Source organism: Syngnathus typhle, linkage group LG6 (genome assembly GCF_033458585.1).
Source record: "Syngnathus typhle isolate RoL2023-S1 ecotype Sweden linkage group LG6, RoL_Styp_1.0, whole genome shotgun sequence".
NCBI classification, from domain to species: Eukaryota; Metazoa; Chordata; class Actinopteri; order Syngnathiformes; family Syngnathidae; genus Syngnathus; species Syngnathus typhle.
The window spans coordinates 13204795-13223304 of record NC_083743.1 but is presented as its reverse complement, the minus strand read 5'-3'; the positions used below and the strand labels follow the sequence as shown (position 1 = coordinate 13223304).

Sequence of the window (18510 nt, the reverse complement as noted above, 5' to 3'; positions counted from 1 at the left end):
AATTAAGAAGCAAAATTCTGACTTTTTTTTTAGCCATCTCAGAAGCCATCTGCCTGAAAATATCTCAGTTGCAAACTATACAAATCATCACTCAAGTATGCCAAAGCTCACTAAAAATACAGTTGTAATCACTGGAGATAACATACACCATGCTACATAATTGCAGGAACTGTATTATCAATTGTATCAATTGGTAAAAAAAAAAAAATACTCTGGATTTTTTATTGTCCAAGTCTTGGACAATCTTTGACTCAAAGAGGTAGTTCTTAAAGCCGTTGCAGTTAGTGGTGTAGAATTGCATTGCATTGTACTGAAATCTGTTTCTAACAAAATAATTTAGCTACAAGTACAAGAAAGCTAAATGAAACTCCATTATAAGATATGCACAGTATAATTATACTCTTGGATAGAGCTCCTTTATTAGGTCGCATTTGATTGTCTCTGTTCTTAATCAGGGCCTTGAATGAGAATGTCATGGAATTAAAACATACAGTTCAAACAAGTACATGAGTGTTAGCTGCAGATGCTTGTTTTACTCTTGATTTTGACTTGCCCATTTTCTCTTGCATCTGCACTGTCTGACTGACATCAACTTCACAGACATTTGAAGACACCTTCATTTTCCTCTGTTCTCCGGGGGTCAGTTCCATATCTCTGCTGTTGCTCACTTTCTCCCTCTCTTTATCATTTATTCTATTCAGTCAAAGCTATTCAGCATTCAGCAACAGAACATGGCGGCAGACATTTTGATGACAAAGCACCAGGGAATGCTGGAATGATTATGGAAGAAGGAGGGAGAGGAGGAAGTCGTGGAGCTTTAGGAGAGATCTCATTGCTGGATGCGACGCAATGCCTGCACCTGGAACGACTGAGCATGGGAGCCCCATTCTCTGTAATGTTTGTACTCGCCGCCATGGCGATCACACTCCAGAATGTACTGGTAACCACGGTAACCGGGGAACTGGTAGCACACCCAGCTGTAGCAAGAATTGAAACAAAATATGCTGGTTTTAGTCAAATAAAATTGTTGATTGACTTCCCTTGAGCCATTATCTGTATAAATGTACACAACTTACGCTCCACTCTGAACTTGCATGGAGCCAATCTCATTGGTTCCCCAGCCCATGGCCTGCAGTGATGGGTAGTCATCGCTCATCTCCCATTGGTGTCCCATAAAGTTTTCTTTCTCAAACACCACCATCTTAGACTCCTTGTGGTTCTGTAGAAAGTCAACTCTATTAATAAACTCTGGTACTTTTTTTGTGTGTTAACCAGCACACATTGAGCACTAATGACAAGTGAATCCGGCTGTGTGCTTTCTAAACTCTGAATCAGTGTCACAGCTTGGAGGAAGACTCACAGCAGAGCAGATGGGGCGGAAGGACATCATCCTCTCAGTGTGATAGGCGATGCTGCCACTCCAAGACTCCCAATGAGGGTACTCTCCTCTCTCCAAAACAAACTGCTGTCCACAGAAGCTGGAGTGCTCATATCCTACCCAACTATCCACACATGTAATGTCAAACAGTTCAAGATTTTTGGGGACTGGCAGAACATCATCACGTGATGCTTACGTCCAGAGAACTCTGAAAATGTATTGTACTTGAGAAGTAAATGAAAAGTTTAAAAAAGGAAAGTTTCTTTCATGTGCTACAAGTGACACTTGCACCACACTTTGAGAATCACCGATTCAGATTGTTAATGACTTACGCTCCACACTCCACCTTCAAGGAGCGGATGTTGTCAGTGCCACTTTCCGTGATATTCTGGCAGGAGGAGGTAAACTCTAGCCGCTTGCCCTGGAAGTTCTCTTGGTCGTAAACTGTGATCTGCAGTGGACATGAATGTATACATATGCAGATGATGACACACACTAATGTGTGTACACATCATTAGACCAATCATTACATACTACTGATTACCTTCAGTAAATAATTATCCATCTAAAGAGGTAAGACTCACCTTCCATGGTCCCAGTGGGTTGGGATTATTCTGTGCCATGCTATCGTTTTTCGTAATGGCAATTTACCTTCAGAGCATAGAGAAATAAAAAAATCATGTTCATGTTGGTTTTAATTGACTATTTTTGAAAGGCACATTTAGGGAGCCATATTGACAAGTATGATTCATTTTTGGTGGTGGAATTGGGACATTTCTTCTGCACAATCTAACGGGGTCCAATAGAAGAGCTGTATAAAGAATTATGTCTTTGCAAAAAAAAAAAAAAAAAAATGCGCATTTTCAATTAATTCAGGCATTGAGCCGTTCATTAAAATCTACTGTATATCACCCTCGTGAAAGGTGTCCCTTATATTTTGGTTAGTCAATGTAGCCACAAGCTAAAGATATGAGAAAGGTTCATATTGCCAAAAATATGTTTGGTCTAACTACTGAACTGGATCTCATCCAAGCGAATGATGTGGCCAGTGAGCTCTCATGCTGTCTTCCTTCGATAGAAGGTTCTCACATGCTCAATTGTTATATGACCTCCCTGTGGCTGCCTAGTATGTGGTTGAACATTTATGTGTCTCAGCAGAAACAAAAAACACAAGGGACACACAAATGTAAATGCTCTGACTATAGGCTGAATAGAATGATGGCTTACCTGACCAGGCCCCAAAGAATAGCAGCACAGTGTTCGCGAGGGGGGATCCACAATAACGGCGTTCTGACCCCAGAGGATATGGGACTATTTATACATGGTGTTCCTGAAAAGTTACAGGGCTTCTGGGTCCAGATTATAGTCAGCACATTGCTGGTCACACCATTGTTTGAAAGTGAGCTGCTGGCTTTTAATGGGCCACAGTGAAACTAGATGAAGGGCGACATGCCCAGTGCGGATAAGCACAAGTTATAAAAGAAAAGCAGGAAAAAAACGTAACCTGTGCACTGAACCACACGGCTCCTGCGTGAAAAGAGGAAATCATGGGAATTAAGGAAAGACGTGATCATGTAGTCACTGGGATATTTATATTAACATAAACAGGTTTAATTTGAACTGCATTAACAGATTTTAGTCCATCTCTCCTTCATGTCCAACCCCACTATGCTCACATCCATGCTCTTCCAACCTCTTCTCTGACTTCTTTGTGCACACATGCTCAGTAACGCATGCACATACAGTGCCATTGACAGAGATGCATTCACTCCCACACAAAGAAATACACTTACCTCCACACAACTATTTATACTCATTGACAACTGACCTTGTCATCCGTCGCGATGTTGTAAATTACTCTAGTAAACATTTTTTTGCTTTCATCAGGCAGCATATTATCACTTTCATTGAGCATAAAAAATCTGAAAAAGGGAACAAATGCTACAAATTCACATGCTGATATTTTTGCATATTTCACATGCAATAGATGAATCTAGAATTTAAATGTGGAATTTAAGTGAAAAGGACAGTTGCATGACCTTACATCATGTATTTTGTGTGAGAATCTCAAATCTAAACCGTCTTGTAAAATTGGTTTGACTTGACATTTGACACATATATACAGTATATGTGTCCCAGCATTTTGGTTGTATGGCATAACATTTATTTGGGGGCATTTTAAGCAGAGTACCTCCACCTGCACTGATTCAAAATTGCAACATGACTGAAAATAAAATCACAGATTTTAATATTCGGATGCAAAGTCCTTAGCAATTGTGCCTGGAGTGGAACACGAGCTTATCTGCTTTTGGGTGGACGGCTCCAACTGGTTTCACAGGTGTCATCCTAGACATCAAGTTGAATCTCCTTTGTCCTAAAGCAAAAGACATTTGTCTAACCTTAGCCGTGATGAGTTTGTCTAAAAAAAAATCACCAAAAAATATTTTGTACAACACCAATGACTGTAATACATATATATACACAACACCACGCTTGAAAATCTTAGAGCCGATTAAACCAAAACGTTGAAGGGAATGTTAAAGCCCAAAGCGCTAAACTGTAGTAAAATTCGTAAAAAAAATCAAATAAATAAATAATAAAATTAGAAAAAGCGAACACTGCCGAGAGAGTACATGCGCGTGTGCGTGTTTAACATTATGCTGATGGCAGTGAATGCCCGCACTTCTGACAATGGGTCTGTACAACAAAACAGTCAGCCAAGTCAGCATGACTTGTCGAAGCATCGTGACCTCTGAACCCGCACACTGTGCTCCAAAACAGCCATCAGCCAATGAGAAACCAGAAACCTCTCTCTGTACTGGCTTACCGGCCGTAAATGTATATATACATCCCCACTCGCTTGCTCCGTCACCTATTACTGTCCCTAAAGATCGACTAATTTCAAGCAGCCTGTGTAAAAGTAAGTTTTTTGTATAAACTGCAGATGATAGAGGGATGAGACTGTTGTTTTTTCTGTGTGGATTCACCTCATGGGCACCGAGTGAGCAGATGGAACATTGACATAAAATGCAGCAGGGTGTGATTTATTTCTTTTCTTTCTATTCAACCGGCTCACTAGGGATGTAAAACTGACAAAAAAGATTGAAGGCCGCGTCTCATTTTAATTCCTCTTTTTAATGAAATGCGACAATTTGGTGAATCTTTTTTTTTTTTTCTCTCAGGACAAATTCAGGGGATATAACTGGAAACTGATCATTTAGTCTATTCCATCATAATGTTGATTTGACCGTATATCAAATTGAAAATCCCTTTTCGTGTCAGAAAATGATGTGATTTATTTAGCTCTTAAACTTTGTAAGTGTATAATGAACACTCTAATCATGTGTAACTGTGTTTCCTTTTGTTTCTGTACAGCTCTGACGATGTCTCACTCAGGTACTCAAGGCAGCATTGGCAGCCACCCTGCCATGGGGCTACATAATCATAAGGTACTAAAAAGTACATAATGGTGGTTAGTGAGCAGCCAAATTAAATGGGATTGATAGATTTCATCATCTGCTGTATTGTGCTTCTCCGTAGATTTACCTCTATGAATTTGAGAACTTCCAAGGCCGTAGAATCGATCTGTTCGAAGAGTGTCGTAACCTATGCGAGAAGGGTTTAGAAAAAATCGGCTCCATCCGGGTAGAGAACGGGCCGTAAGTCATAAGTGCCACGGTGCTGTCATTGTGCAGAATGTCTCTGCTGGTAAAATAGCCATGTAGCATGTCTTTGTCTGTCTGCATGTGTGTTATGTGATATTGCAGCTGGGTGGGTTATGAGCAGCAGAACATGACTGGTGAGATGTTCATGCTGGAGAAAGGAGAATACCCCAGATGGGACACCTGGTCCAACAGCTATAGGTGTGACCGTCTCATGTCAGTCAGACCAGTAAAAATGGTAAGTTCAGTATTAGCCATATTCAAGGTTAGGAGACCCAGGCATGACTGCCTAGCCTGTTGATCTCTCACCAGCTCCTATTATTTAATGCACAGTTTAATTTTTATTTATGTTAATTCTGTAGCAGGCTCCCAAACAACATTTTATTTAAAAAGTTTTGTGTGTGTTTGTAGGACTCCCAGGACCACAAGATTTGCTTGTATGAGTGCACAAATTTCGAAGGTCGCAAGATGGAGGTGTGTGATGAGGATATTCCAAGCTTGTGGTCTTACGGCTTCCAGGACCGCGTCGCTAGCATTCAGGTCACTGGGGGAACGTAAGTTTTTTCCCTTAGCTCTGCATACGATTTAGAAATATGCGCCAAACTGCGAGAAAAAGCAGTAAAACTAGTGACATACTGATATTAGTAACTTGTCTCTTGTAAACTTGGGACTCCCGTAGAAACTTCTCTAGGTCTGCCAGTGCTATCAAACCGGCACCATAATGTTTAGTTCATATTGATTTCCAATAGCACAAGTGGTCAACAAACAAATCAAATTATGTAAGATCAGATAATAACATAAAAAATGGAAAAATGTGTTTTATGCAAACTAAACACAAAACAATAATTTGGTTGGTTAATTTGCAATGTATATTTATGGTTGATGCCTTCTTTTTCATAGGTGGGTGGCCTACCAGTACCCAGGCTACCGTGGTTACCAGTATGTGATGGAAATGGGCTCTTTCAAGCACTGGAATGAGTGGGGAGCCCACCATCCCCAGATCCAATCCATTCGTAGGGTGAAAGACATGCAGACACACCGCAGAGGCTGCTTTGAGGTCAACGCCTAAAACCGGTCAGGTTCTGGGCAAAAGGGTCACGCTAAACTGCAAGTGACTTGCAAAATCTTCACTGACCACTTTCCAACACAAAGCACATTGTTACTGATTTTGTCAGCACAGTTTGGGAGTACATAAGGCTTCCATAGTAGCTGCACTATTGGTAAAATGCAGTAAGCAGCGATGCTCTCTGTCTCCAGACCTCATAAGAACGATAATGGCATTTATTATGTTTTCTTGATAGTTAGCAGTTTGTGCTATTTCAACCCTTTTCTTTATACAGATGCACATATGTGTTGCCTGAACAATGATGCAAATCAGCCTGCATAACAAATCAGTAATTCCACCAACTGTATAATATAACCATAGACAACTGTCAGATCCGCACATGCCGCCCTGCAATATGTATCTTCTTAGAACAACACACAGGACCTCTGCTGGCTGTGGAGGGCTGTGCCTTTTGCAGACATGATTTATTTTTTTTGGGCTGGTCCACTTGATGGCATATCAGAGCCCGCCAAAAAGACTTACAATTCACACCTTCTCAGGGATGCTGGCATCTGGAACTTTCCATTGGAAACAAAGACAAATAATAAAAAGTGCAAACTTTGTCACACTGTCAAACTTTTGTTCTTGTTTTTTCTTGCAGTACAGCTTCATTGTTTTGCATTTTATTGAACATTATGGCAGGGAAAATATGATGCCTTTGTATACTTGTATGCTCACTTAAATAATTTGACATTTGCGTGTGCCTGCGTGTGGGTGCGGGTGCGTGTGTTTGTGTGTGTGTGTGTGTGTGTGTGTGTGTGTGTGTGTGTGCGTGCGTGTGTGTGTGTGCGTGCGTGCGTGCGTGTGTGTGTCTGTGTGTGTGTGGATGAGCCTAAGAAATTCCACCTTGAGGGATCTAATTTGATGGCAGAGAGAGAGAGAGAGAGAGAGAGAGAGAGAGAGAGAGAGAGAGAGAGAGAGAGAGAGAGAGAGAGAGAGAGAGAGAGAGAGAGAGAGAGAGAGAGAGAGAGAGAGAGAGAGAGAGAGAGAGAGAGAGAGAGAGAGAGAGAGAGAGAGAGAGAGATGGAGAACATGCCGAAAAAGGTCCTCAGTGTCGTTGAGCAGACGACTGCAGACTGTCATGACGGCGTGCGCAGCGCTCGTTTAAAGCCGCAGGATTTGCTTTAGCCTGTTGTGAGAGCCGATGAGCCTTGAGCGAGTGAAGGAGGGAGGGAGGAAGCGAGGGAGGAAGGGAGGGAGCTAAGGGCTGATTTTGATCTTTTACCGGATCGAGAGGAGAAGAAGGGAGGTGCGAGGCACGGAGAACGGGCTATTTTGGACCCGGGCACTGAGCCTGCTCTTTGCTGCGCGGTGTATTAGGCAGCCTTCGACGCAAGCAAATCGCCTCCCGCGGCCACCGCCAAGTCGACGACGCCGACGAGAGCTCCTTTCAGTCAGTTCAAGCCATCCTGCTCCACGCTCAAGTGTTCCTCGCAGGACATGAAAGTGCAGCAAGGCTGCAACTCGTCAGACATGGGCATCCCCGTCACCACCGAGGAAGAACTGCGCAGAAATAGCGTCATCACGCCTGAGGATGTGCTTGGTTTACAAAAGATCACCAAGAGTAAGTGTCCTTGTCTATTCGGAAACTGTACGTGTAATTGGCAAGATAGGGGCGTGCGGTTAAATCCTTGCTGCTTCAGATTAGGGTTGCCCATCTGCTCCTGTGCCCCTGTGTGTGACTTTATATCGCGCAGCTATATCCGGCAAACACGACGTTTGCAATCAACGAGCGCACTCATGCACCATGGACAGCGACACCAAAAACTCTCTATTCATTTTTTCAAAGAGACAGAGTCAGTCAGTCACCCAATAGGGTAACAAATATTTTGCATATGTGGAATCGATGTTTCGTCGAGCAGTTGGGTGGGAAACTGTGACTTTTGTTTCGATGTGGATAGAATGTAAATTAACCTAATGAGAGTGAGGGATGTAACTCACCGGTTAAAGATCAGCAGTCAGGTGGATGAAATATAAATTGGACTTTAAGTGACCTCATGGCAGCACAGCTCAACTGTATTTTTTGCAAAAACTGATATGTAAAGTTTTCGTGTTGACACAATTGATTACATTTGTGAAAAATAAATAAGTTAAAATAAAGTAAGGTTTGTGAAGTTGAATGCAACACAATGTTTACTCAATTATTGTGAATATAGAGGTCATAATTAAAGGTCAACCTCTGAGAACCACCTATCATTTTAATCAAATCATCATAATACAGTTTTATTTTTTTTATCCATCCAGTTTCTCTATTGTTTATCCTCCCTTCTGTAGCAGGTGAACTTGGCCCAGCTGGCTTTGGATGAAATAGCAGGGCACAAATTTTGGGCATGCTAGAGCCTATCCCGGCAGTCATCGGGCGGTAGGCCGGGAACACCCTGAGCCAGTTGCTGGCCAATTGCAGGGCACATAGAGACGAACAACCATCCGCAGTTGCACTCACACCTAGGGACAATTTGATGTGCCCAATCGGCGTACCAAGCATGTTTTTAGGATGTGGGAGGAAACCGTAGTGCCCGGAGAAAACCCACGTGAACATGGGGAGAACATGCAAACTACACACAGGGCGGGCCGGAGATGGAGTCGAACCCGCATCCTCCTAACTGTGAGGCAGACCAGTGTTCCACCGTGCCGCCGCTCCAACCCAATATCTAGGTGGGTGGGCACGGCCCCCTGTGGCCTGCCCGTGGGGTGGGGATGGGTGTGTTCAGCAGCACTTGTTAAAGTAATACTGCAACAAATAATTTTGCTTTATATTCTAATAACTATTATTGTCACATTTGCACCATGTCTGAAGCCACCACAAGGCCTCTGTTTTCTCACTGTAAAGGACGTTAACTCAAATGTCCACTGGATAAAAAAAGTAATGTAATGTAATTGATTTTGATTGACTTGGATTAAGTACTGGACTTCTTTCATCCCTATGAATGGATGTTAAACACTTAAAGTTGCAAATAATTAATCAAATAAACAAGCCATAGACGCACGGTAACACCGGAGTGAGTGAAAAAACTGTATCAGGGCTGCATCAGTGAGATAATACTTAAATCAGCCATGATGGTGCACTAATCTTGCCTCACCACGTAATCTGGATTATGTTAGGAGGGCGGAAACAGCATATTATGCACCAACCTGGCACACAACAGGTAATTAAAGATCCCGCAACTACAACATATGTATAAATACGTGCCATATTTTTCAGGGAAAGGCGTTTATTCCTTGCTTGCTTTCATTCTTCCAATGAGGCCTCTTAATGCCATGGCATCCAATGTTGTTCTTTTTTTTAAATCAATCCCCCATTCTTTTTTGGTCAGTATTGCAATGTTGAGCATCTTTTGTTTTGGAATGTTTCGCTGCATACACTGTCTTACCTTTGCAGATGCCTTAGTGTGTTGAGTTAAAATCCTGTTTATTTTCCCTAAAGTAAAAAAAAATATTTAGTCGTGTATTTGAGATGTTCTGTTTGTAATGCGTCAAAAACTTTGGGGATTTAAAGATGCTGTTCCCTGTTGAGAAGTTGCAAACAGTTAAGAACACAATTCAGCTCTTCATTTTCTGTTAGAAGGGATGGGAAAGTGGTGCCTGATGTCAGGAGGACAGCTAGAGGCAAGGTCGTGTTATGGGGGCAGCTCAGAGGCAGCCAGTCATGGTGTCTCAGTACGATTAGTGTGACACAACACAGGCAGCCAAGCGAACTTCCACTGAAAAGCACTGCTGAGAAAGGAAAAATGGAACATCAGCATTTGTTCGTAGTCTGCGCTTTCATCTTCTACCCCAGCAATTGCTAGCATTTACTCTCTTTTCTCTCCATCTGTCCTTTCTTCAACCATGTTCTGTTTGACTGCATTTCCAATTAATTTCCACCATCTCACCTTCTCTTCATGCTTCATTAGTTTTATAAGAAACCAAAAGAGCAGAAAAGTCTGAGGAGACTAAAACTTAAAGTACAAATTTCTGAAGGCTATTGATTACTCCCTAAAACATGACTTTCCCGGCAGGCATCTTCTCATCCCTCAATATACTCTCTAGTCTCATGTCCCCCTGTGGCATTGGCATTTATTCCTTCACTTTGAGTATCATTGTCCTGATTTGGAACATTGACTGTCACTTTATGTAAATCCCATTGTCAGAAAGGTTATAAACTTTGGGGGTCGCCGTTTGTTACTAATTTTTATTGTTCCTTAGAAATTTGATGTATGTGTTCATTATCATGAATTTATGTACAGTATAATACACCGAAAGTGAGGCAGATAACTTCCCAGCATGCTTTGCAGCATCCACTGCTTGCAAATAGTTCATGCTCATTATTCGCTCTGTTGTGAGTTGTGTGTCTGTGATGTCTTGAAGCTTGAAAGTCGTCTCAAGTATGAGGAGTGACTTGTCGTGTTGTATGGACTAAATTTCAAATTTGGTTCGCTCTGATTGCTTGGTAGTAAAATAATATAAGAAGACATGAACATAAAATGTAAATGTACATTGTTAAATGCATATGTGTTGATTCTTTAGTTACACCTCCGTGCTTACATAAAATTAGTTTTAATAGAAGTTCTGTGTACTAACACTCAACATCACATAGTGCAAAGATTTCTCTCTAAAGCGTCCCCCCATACACACACACAAACACACACAAAATCTATTTTATGTTGCCCTCCAAAAACTCAGAGGGATCGCTTCGTTGCAAATTTGCCAATTTTGTGAGGGGCCTGTGAGGGCGAGAATAATACTGTAAGCCTTCACATGGACTGGAAGTCCAAGCACACAAGGTCAGTGGATGGTTTTAAGATGCAGAGATGTATTCATCTAAATGTCAGTTAGCCTCGCTTCGCTATGATCCACGCAGAATGGTATAACGAGGCTAGTTGTGTCTTGCAACATGTTGGCGTCTCCTACTTTTTTTTTACTAGGGTGGGGGTGGAGCTAATCCACGTCATAAGCTTTTAAATGCTGACTCAACTATATTGTGATTACCCAACATGTTTAGAGCTACTATAGTCTTCATTGTAGACTGTAAACAGATAAAAAGTAGTGTTGATAAGAATATGTATTCCATACAGTACGAACTACTGTATACATTTTCAAATGAAACAGTTGTTTATGTGTGAACATAATAATATAATAATGATAATAATAACAATGATAACTAATTTGTCATGCCTAATGTCCACGTTGAATCAAAATTACAAATTTGAGAAAAAGGCCAGTACTTTTTTTAGGGCCTTGAGCATTCATGTGCAATATTAAAGAGGAAGTCAAGTAAAAAATATTCTGCATCACAGAGCGTAGGGCCTCATCTTCCAAACATCACATGATCAAACCCAGAAAACAGATTTCCTTTTTTTTTCTTACTTGAATAAGATAATAAAAATATTATAAAAATACAAATCTTGTCAGAACGTAGGATCAACAGAGTCACTGATGAACAATGTTGCAGGCAGCGATGTTTCACTTCCCATTCAATGACAACATGAATGTAAATGTGGGTGTGAATGATCGCCCGCCTCAATGTGTGGATTGTGAGTGACGGCCCGGGTCAGGATAAACGTTTTAGAAATGGATGAGTAGTGGATAGTCTTGTGAATAACCAAACAATCAAATAAATAAATAAAGAAAGAAAGAAAAGTTTTGTAGTTGTGCAAGTATGAAGACAAACCAACAGATCCTTAATCCCCAAAGAACAGCAACAAAAAAATCCTAATCCACATGCTGAAGGGGTGTGAATCATGTTACCAACAAACGATGTGAGTCTTCACGCAGAGTAACTTTACCCATGACAGTTTTACTGTGGTGCCCCGCAGACATTTGGAGCAAGATATGTGTCTGCCCTTTACACAAACGTGCTATGATGACAAAAATGAGATGTGCGCTCCGGGGTGTGAAAATTAACATATACAGTTGAAAGTAAAGCATAAGTGTCAAACTTGGTTTGATTACGGAGGAACATGTTAACACGTGACACAGATCATACAGATTTTAGGTACTATGAAGTCATTTCCACATTAACTCTATCCATGAAATCAGTTTGGAACCTATCATCATTTTTTTTTTTTGCCTTGAGACTGGGAGAAGCCCGTGAGTTGTAAATAAATACATAAATAAATAAATGAAGATATTGTGCAAAGGGTATTTCCACATTTATGTCTCATCTTTTTTCTTGTTTGTTCTTGCTTACGTAACCGATTTCTCCAATTTCACTTGAGGTCCTCAGAGTGCATACCTTGCCTGAAGCCAAAGTAGCACCAAAACATAATCGTTCCTATCACTTTGCATTCTTGGAAGATTTTCCAAGGGAAATATACACTACATGCTTCCACTTGTACTTGTTAAAATACCACTTCATTTAATCTCCTTCCCATAAAATTAAGTTAAATAACTGCAACATGCACACACACACACACACACACACGCGCGAGGATGTACGCACACTAAAAAAAGCTCCACTTGATTTCCTTCACCATGGTCACCTAGCAACCCTTTTGATAGTAGTGCCAGCTCACTTAGCTTCTTCTTTGCCCTCGTCCACCTGACTGCTCTGCTCAATTGATGTGCCGCAGCAAATAAAAGGCAATTCCGCGCTAGGCGAAGGCGCTATGCAAATGTTGTTTCACTACGGGGAGTTGATGAAGGTGCATGCCTGAAGCCTTCTCCTTTGACTGTCATTACATTTCAGGAGAACAAGAGAAAAGAAGTTTCATAAGAATATCAAGAGGATAAATGTCAAGGGGGAAGAAAACAACATATCTAATGGAATAATCTGTAGTCCATCATATTATTGGGTGTTTTTTGAACCCCCATATATTCATAGTCCCCTGCTGACAAATATGTGCACCTAGTCATATTTTTTTTCTCTGGAATTGATCCTCATCTTTTGCCTGCTAAATTCACTTGTTCATGGTGCATATTCTGTAATTCCCCGAGTTTCTATAACATGGTGAAAAAAAACCTGGCCAGATAGGGAAGTAGTAATTAGTGTCCAAAAAATTAGCTGCGGTGACACATCCTAATTGAATGACAAGCTTTGTATGCGACGGAAGTGCTCGGTTTACTCTGGGTTGTTAGTGGAAGATACAGAATTAGAATTTTATGAGGTATGATGGCAAGCGCGAAGCCTTTTCTGGAAAAACACACATGAATTTCCCCTGAAGCAAGCCGGCTATTTATTATTTTTCTGGTTGCCTTTCATCAGCGTCATAATTTGGATTTTGACTCACTTGTTAATACAAACAGGACTTGAATGCAACACTGCCAAAGAGCAAAGTGAGATGCCACGTATAGCTCTTTAATCCCAGAGATTAGCGTGGAATTACAGACTTTCGGACAAGGATTGACTTCCCACAACACATGTTCTTGTCCGTTGGACTCTCCCACAAACCCCGAAGTAGGCAGGTGTGTGCGCTCATACCACTCACACGCACTCACACACTCACACACACACACACACGTACAATAATCCATAGCCAGGGGCAGGCCGCAGTGACATTATCATCACAACTCTACGTTCACATGGTACAGTGTACCCTTGTATGGCAGGCTGTGTCATGTCTCACTTCAACAGCACCCGTAGGCGCCGTGGCACACTGTTGGGTTCATTGGGAGGTTACAGAGGATATTCTTTCTTTTTATGGTTGGATGGCCAAATCACACAATACTTACACAATAACAGTTTAATTTTACATAAGTGCATACGGGGCAAAAAGAGTACAATCTTTTTGTTGAGTTTTTGGAAGACAGCAAAAATATTTTGAAAAATCTACGCATTGTTATTTCCACCATGTTTGCGACCTATAAACCGTATGCCAAGCAAGTGACATTTTTAAGAGAGGGAGAGTCAAAATATACAGGATGTTGCGGTTGCATTACAGTGTGCGCCCCATTACCGCCGTGTGGCTGTTTTCAGAATTAACCAGTCAAGCGCTTTTTAATTGGATTTAGGGCATTTTTGCTAAAATTGCAGTAAATTTTAGTCCGTTTTGGCAATGGAAAAGGTCATTTCAATTATTTTTTTTGTTGTTTTAGGCATTTTGGTTTTAATTCTATTTAATTAAATAAAATGTTCTATATAGTATATATAGTTGAACATATTATTTTTAGTTTATAAACTTTAGAGAAACTACATCTTTCACTTATGGTCCAGGTGATCTGAAGATGCCCTCATAATCTGACAGATTTCAACCTAGTATATGTATATGCACCTATGTTTTTTTTTAAATTGAGTTATACAAGTTCTAAATTACATTAATTGTGGAAAACGTTAAAATGATAAATCTTGCCGTCATGTTTTGTCCTTAATACAAACAAATGATTTGAACAAGGGTGTGTAGACTTTTTAGATGCACTTATATCATTAAGTACTAGTGAGGTAGTTTTTATCTGTGAGGGATTTCTGACAGAAAAGAAATTTATGGCAGAAAGAAGGAATAAAATAAAATAAGCATATTGAAAATTCCACTGCCTTGATTTTCCTTCATATATCTGTTGTTAGCTTGCAGTCTTTCTATTTATTTTTAAGTTCCACTTAAATGAGTGTGAATGTTTGCTTTTCTTTACGTGACCTGCAATTGACCAGGTTGTGTCCTGCTTCTCACTCAAAGTCGGCCGCAATAAGCTTCAGTGTCCAGTGTTCAGTGGTTGAAGCAAAGATGATTAAAATGCAGTAAGAGTGAAAGTTTAATACTGGAGTGTGATTTATACATTTTAGATCTAAGGCATATTCGTCACTCTCACTCAAAATGTCAAAAAAGCACGTCAGGCTAATAAACCTCAGCGAAGAGAAAAAAGTGCCTCAGGTAATATAAAGTGAAGCAAGATCTTAATGATCATGATCAACATTAAATGTTTACCACTAGTCATTATACATTTGCGCTGACTTTTTTTTTAATGTACAGGCAAGCAAGTCCAATAAATTAGAATAAGCAGCCATCGCAATATAGTCTTGTTCATATTTAGGGCACTCTAAGCCTAAGTGTCAACTATAGTGTGCTTTATTTTATTAAATGGTCTATAAATATCTTCAAGCAGGTGGCTAAAGCCTACCTGGGCCATCTGCTCTCTAACCCCCACAAATACCTAGATGATACTATTTGGATTTGTGTAAAGGTTCAGACACACTCCGGCTTCCTCAGGCGATTGTCATACGTTTGTTTTTTTCTTTCTGCGATGAACGTAATTGTATAATTGAAGGTGTGGTCTAAATGTATTGGGCAACGTTGAACGGGCAAAATAAACTTGCCAAGGTGTGTCCACTGCCACTGGTTCGACCATGTGATGGTAAAACACAATAAGCCTCTTATGTCTAATCCTCCTCCCATGTTGACAAAGGAGCGTTTCACACACACACACGCACACACACGGACACACACGCACGGTTTAATGGGGTAAAAAGGGGACCATTGAAAATGTCCACAAAATAACGATGAGATGTTAAAGATTGTAAGCGAACAGCTATGCTTAGCTTCAACCTTTCTATGTTTTCCTCGTGCTTGTGTGCTTCCCTCCCACATTCCAAAAACATGCTTTTCAGGTTTACTGAAGATGAGCCCAAAGGTGTAATTGTTAGTGGGAATGGTAGTTTTCCTTTAAAAAAAAAAATCCAGCTGAAGGAGACTCCAGATCATGTAACTCTATGCTCGATAAGCGGAGAAAAATTGGTGGGTACATTGTCAGAGGTTGTGCCACACAACAACAGCAGCACATCTGCACACATTTCTGTCCACCTGCTCAAACTTTGTATTCAAATGACATCAATAGTGTACAGCAGTTTATGTGAGTGCATCTCTTTTCTTCTCTGTTTCAGACTATCTTTGTTCACCAGAGGAAAACGTCCACATGATTGACTTCACCAGATTTAAGATCCGTGATATGGAAACAGGAACAGTCCTGTTTGAGATCACTAAACCTCCAGCACCAGGTCAGCTCATAAGCTCGACAAAAATGGCCCACTAAACTCTCATGCTCACTATAGTGCAGAGGTCACCAATGTTTTTGAAACCGAGAGCTACTTTCTGCATACTGAATAATGTGAAGGGCGACCAGTTTGATACGCACGAAATAAAACTCTCACTCCAATTACCTCGTCTATGTGAAGACACTGATCACGTTAATAATGTTTCTGGTATTTCTCAATAAGAAACACTTTGTACATCTCTGCGCAAATGTTTGCATTTTTACATAGTAATTCAAGGAAATCACAAATTCCCTTCATTGACGAGCTATTTTTAGAAGAGGCCCATGGGCTACTCGAGATGGAGGGCACATGGTGCTGCATCTATTGAAGGAAAAGTAGTTTCGTAATCACTGTGTTTAAATGGATTGCTTTAGCTTTATTACTTCCAAACTCACAATCATATCATTTATCCATGCAGGAGGTCGAAAGCAATGTGACCCCAACGCCGGGCGCTTTGTTCGCTACCAGTTCACCCCTGCCTTTTTACAGTTGCGGCAGGTCGGCGCCACGTAAGTCTGCCTTCTATTTGAGTGAAAGGCAAGAGGGAATTAAAACAAAGAGACTTGATGTGAGACAGCAAAAGAGAGAGAGAGACAGAGCGTCAAAAACTAAACGATGAAATTGTAAGGCCGGCTGCTCTACCATAACAGTCGAACAGGATGTGTGGGCTGACAAGCAAGAACATACAGAACATTCTGTCAATGCTTCTGAGAAGTGCTGGAATGAAATAATGCGAAACAACTATGCCCTGGATGGATGGATGGATGGATGGATGGATGGATGGATGGATGGATGGATGGATGGATGGATGGATGGATGGATGGATGGATGGATGGATGGATGGATGGATGGATGGATGGATGGATGGATGGATGATGCAATAGTAGCTGCACTTTTTGATTGAACAAGCAAGCATGTAATGTGTATGTTTTCCACTGGTTAGTTTGACTGGGTGGGCCTCTTGTGTGTGCAGCGTGGAGTTCACAGTGGGTGACACACCCATCAACAACTTCCGTATGATCGAGAGACACTACTTCCGAGACCAGCTGCTCAAGAGCTTTGACTTTGAGTTTGGCTTTTGCATGCCCAGCAGCAAGAACACATGCGAGCACATCTACGAGTTCCCGGCACTGTCAGAGGATATCAGTAAGCGCAGTCTCACACAACAGCTTGATACACAAGTTTATTGTACCTTCTGCCATCTAGTGGAAGAACATTTGATTGTTCTTCCCGTCAATATGCATCACTGCCGTAGAATAGATGGATGAATATAAATATTGTTCTAAATGGTCACAGAAATTCATTTGTGCTGTAGTACATAGACCTGCTGTAGTCAAATAAATTCTCAAACTACTATCCATATTCGCATGGATTATATTCACAACTTCCCAAAAAACCCAAACTTAAATCCCAAATATTTTGTCTTCTCTCTCGTAGTGCGTGAGATGATCATCCATCCGTATGAGACACAGTCTGACAGCTTCTACTTTGTGGACAACAAACTGGTGATGCACAACAAGGCAGACTATTCCTACAGCGGGGGTCCATAGATCCACCATTTCTTCCCCCTTCTTTAGACATTGTCCACTCAGCCGTTTCAACTTCAGGGCCCTAAATAGAAGAACCCACACGGACGTCTCATTGCTGTTGGCTCCTTGTGTAGGAATGTACACCAGTGAGCATTTACAGCAGTGTGTCTGCGGCCGGCACATGTGTTGTGCATACAGTAGTGATTGGGAAATGAAGCTTTAAATTGTCTGCATGAAGCAGTTGTTATCATTTTTGACTCCTCTGAATGACACTTTCTATTCAGCACAGGGTTGAAAGCTCACTGACCTGTCATTTCTTAAATCCTTTCTTTGAACGATTAGTGTCATCTAAAGGAGTCTAAAAAAAAATCAATAACTGAATCATGAAGGAAATTTGAAGCTTCATTTTCCCCATCACTACCCTACAATACATATCAGTTCAGTAGATGGACATTAGTTCATTTCCATTGTGTGTGTTTTGATAGCCAGTACTAATAGCTAGAGATCATAATACTTTGTCATTATGGGTCCTGATGTTTATATAGTTTATACTACTGATGGAATCTAGTTCTGATTGCACACGTCACATGACTCGGTCCCAACACGACTCAGCTCAGAATGACAGACAGGAGTGATATTTGTGTATTTGTGTATCATTTCTGTTTGCTTTCAGGTTCATAGCATTGTCTAGAGTATTTTTCAAAAGAGTAGTCATTTTGAAGTGTCCGACAATATACATAGAAATTTTGATATCCAGTACATACATTGTAGTACAGAACACTACATATACATTTTAATTATGATGTTAAGCGTTGTAAGAATTTTATGTCCAATTTTGAAGAGTGAAATTACATCAATGCAATAAATATGGGACTTTTTCCGAAAATGATAGTGAT

General features: G+C 40.8%; 3 protein-coding genes across 4 annotated transcripts; 2 read left to right on the top strand and 1 right to left on the bottom strand.

Annotated features, from left to right (window-relative positions):
• Positions 1-389: 389 nt before the first annotated feature.
• On the bottom strand, positions 390-2656 carry cryba1a (crystallin, beta A1a). Its single transcript, XM_061281982.1, has 6 exons — positions 2606-2656; positions 1963-2029; positions 1711-1829; positions 1361-1502; positions 1077-1219; positions 390-977 (listed from the first exon to the last, which is right to left on the bottom strand). The coding sequence occupies exons 2-6, from the start codon at positions 1999-2001 to the stop codon at positions 830-832; spliced, it is 591 nt and encodes a 196-aa protein (XP_061137966.1). The 5' UTR covers positions 2002-2029; positions 2606-2656; the 3' UTR covers positions 390-829.
• A 1559-nt stretch (positions 2657-4215) lies between these two features.
• crybb1l3 (crystallin, beta B1, like 3) lies at positions 4216-6704 on the top strand. Its single transcript, XM_061281981.1, has 6 exons — positions 4216-4298; positions 4754-4827; positions 4919-5037; positions 5146-5278; positions 5452-5594; positions 5941-6704. Exons 2-6 carry the CDS (start codon positions 4762-4764, stop codon positions 6107-6109), a joined length of 630 nt encoding a protein of 209 aa, XP_061137965.1. The 5' UTR covers positions 4216-4298; positions 4754-4761; the 3' UTR covers positions 6110-6704.
• Positions 6705-7214: 510 nt separating this feature from the next.
• Positions 7215-18505, top strand: unc119a (unc-119 homolog a (C. elegans)). 2 transcript variants are annotated; one of them, XM_061281303.1, is made up of 5 exons: positions 7215-7709; positions 15936-16049; positions 16504-16594; positions 17059-17231; positions 17523-18505. In XM_061281303.1, exons 1-5 carry the CDS (start codon positions 7586-7588, stop codon positions 17633-17635), a joined length of 615 nt encoding a protein of 204 aa, XP_061137287.1. In that variant the 5' UTR covers positions 7215-7585; the 3' UTR covers positions 17636-18505. The 2 variants fall into 2 exon arrangements, with proteins under 2 accessions (XP_061137287.1, XP_061137289.1); XM_061281305.1 differs by lacking the exon at positions 7215-7709 and adding an exon at positions 15673-15789.
• Positions 18506-18510: the final 5 nt, after the last annotated feature.